Genomic DNA, 1639 nt, shown 5'->3' with positions numbered 1-1639 from the left:
GTATGGGGAAATGATAGATTGTTGATAGGCCGGGCTTTCGGATCCGAGCCAACGCTCCCGATTCGGAGTTCGCGCCAATCGAGCGGCCTGATTGGTCATGGTTTTCTGTTAATAACTCCTCAACACTCTTTGGACAACTTTTTCGCTAAGGAAAATGTTATTTAAAATTATGTGAGGAACCTCCCATTTCAATATCTTACACTAGTTTTGGAATATTTATACATGTTTTCAAATCCTGTATATTTACACAATTTGAGATAATCTTAATCTTGATATCCACCGTAGTTTTCGATAGTTGCGTCACACAAGACTGTAAGTGTTAATTGTAGCCCCGAGAGATTATTTTAATAAAAGAGCTTCGGACCGAAATTGAAACTCGAATTTTTTAGCCTTCGTGCCTGGAGCATTCGGAGAACAACATGCAGCCACGGTAATAGGAATAAAAAAAGAACTTGCGTCGGGTTGCGAAGCCATGCTAAAGCCTCTCGTGTAAAATAATTTTATTCATACGAGAAACGATCGAGGAGTAAACTTATATTTACAACATACTCGTTGGTAGAAAAATATAATAAGGATTATAAAAAATTATTAAAATTTCAATTTACAGCATGCAGCTTATAATTAATTTTATACACGATGAAATATTCATTTTTCCAATCTCACTTTTTCACTTTTCCTTATCAGAGGAAGTAGCCTAACTGTTTTAATTGTTTAAGGGTGAATTCAGGATTCTGCTAGCAAATAAGCCATACGAGTACAATTAGAATCTACCAGGTGAAGAGTCACATTACCTTTCGTAAATTAAATTTCCAACATCGATTAATAAAACGTAATAAATTAAATACGACCATACCGCGAATATAAAATACTAAAAAGTACGATTCGATATAGAAGGAATTAATTAATACAAGAAAGAGAGAGAGAGAGAGAGAGTTAAAGGCAAGCGGCATGCGACACTCACGGTGGACATCGGATGCGAGTATGTTGTGGTGTTCGAGTGGTGTGGGCGTGCTAGGGAGGACCTGCAATATAACCTGTGGGGCCCTGTGCGCCTGTGTACCGTGCACGGTCTGTCCACGGGGCCCCGTGCAGGTCGCCTCCTGTCTGCAGCAAGCTGTTTCGTTCAGCGCATTGTTACAACCGTTGAAATAACGACGGTGCTCGTTGGCACCGGGCTTGTTTGCTGTACCGTTCCCATCACCACCGGCGATGCAGCTCGTCGAAATCGTCGTGGTCGTCGTGGTCGTCCCAGCTCCGGTACCAGAGTTCATCGTCGTCGTCGTGTTGTTGGTCGTCGTGTTGCTCGTCGAGGCGCTGTTCACGGTCACGTCGGTCTTCGTCTCGACGACCACCTGCGTCCCCTCCGTGCCGCTGGTCTGGTTGTTCGCCACTACGAACGCAGAGTTCTCCTCTTTCGTGATGCTCATGTAGTAACAGGTGTCCGTCTTCTTCATTATGTGACGAGGACCTGTCGATTAAATGGATCCAAATTGAAAATTAGACGATTTCAAGAAAAATGGAATCTATACCTGAGTTCCCGAGAGTCTAGGAGCGGGCACAGTTCAGTTTTTGATCGTTCTGCGCAACTCAATGCTTTACCGTGTATACTGAACCGTGTGGAGGGGATTCCCCTACCATC

The 1639-nt window shown here is 43.4% G+C and overlaps 1 protein-coding gene across 3 annotated transcripts in view; it reads right to left on the bottom strand.

The window, feature by feature from the left end:
- Positions 1–158: 158 nt before the first annotated feature.
- Positions 159–1639, bottom strand: part of LOC108622588 (potassium channel subfamily T member 1) — a 38110-nt gene continuing 36629 nt past the window's right edge. For 2 of the 3 annotated variants that reach the window (XM_026811594.1, XM_026811595.1), the window contains exon 10: positions 159–1468. In XM_026811594.1, coding sequence (XP_026667395.1) covers positions 783–1468 — 686 coding nt within the window. In that variant the 3' untranslated portion in view covers positions 159–782. The remainder of the gene's footprint in view (positions 1469–1639) is intronic. The other variant, XM_026811589.1, reaches the window with a different exon arrangement.

This window comes from Ceratina calcarata, unplaced genomic scaffold, assembly GCF_001652005.2.
Source record: "Ceratina calcarata isolate Rehan_Ccalc_2016 unplaced genomic scaffold, ASM165200v1 scaffold111.2, whole genome shotgun sequence".
NCBI lineage: Eukaryota > Metazoa > Arthropoda > Insecta > Hymenoptera > Apidae > Ceratina > Ceratina calcarata.
The sequence above is the reverse complement of the archived record's forward strand: the minus strand, read 5'-3'. Positions and strand labels throughout refer to the sequence as shown.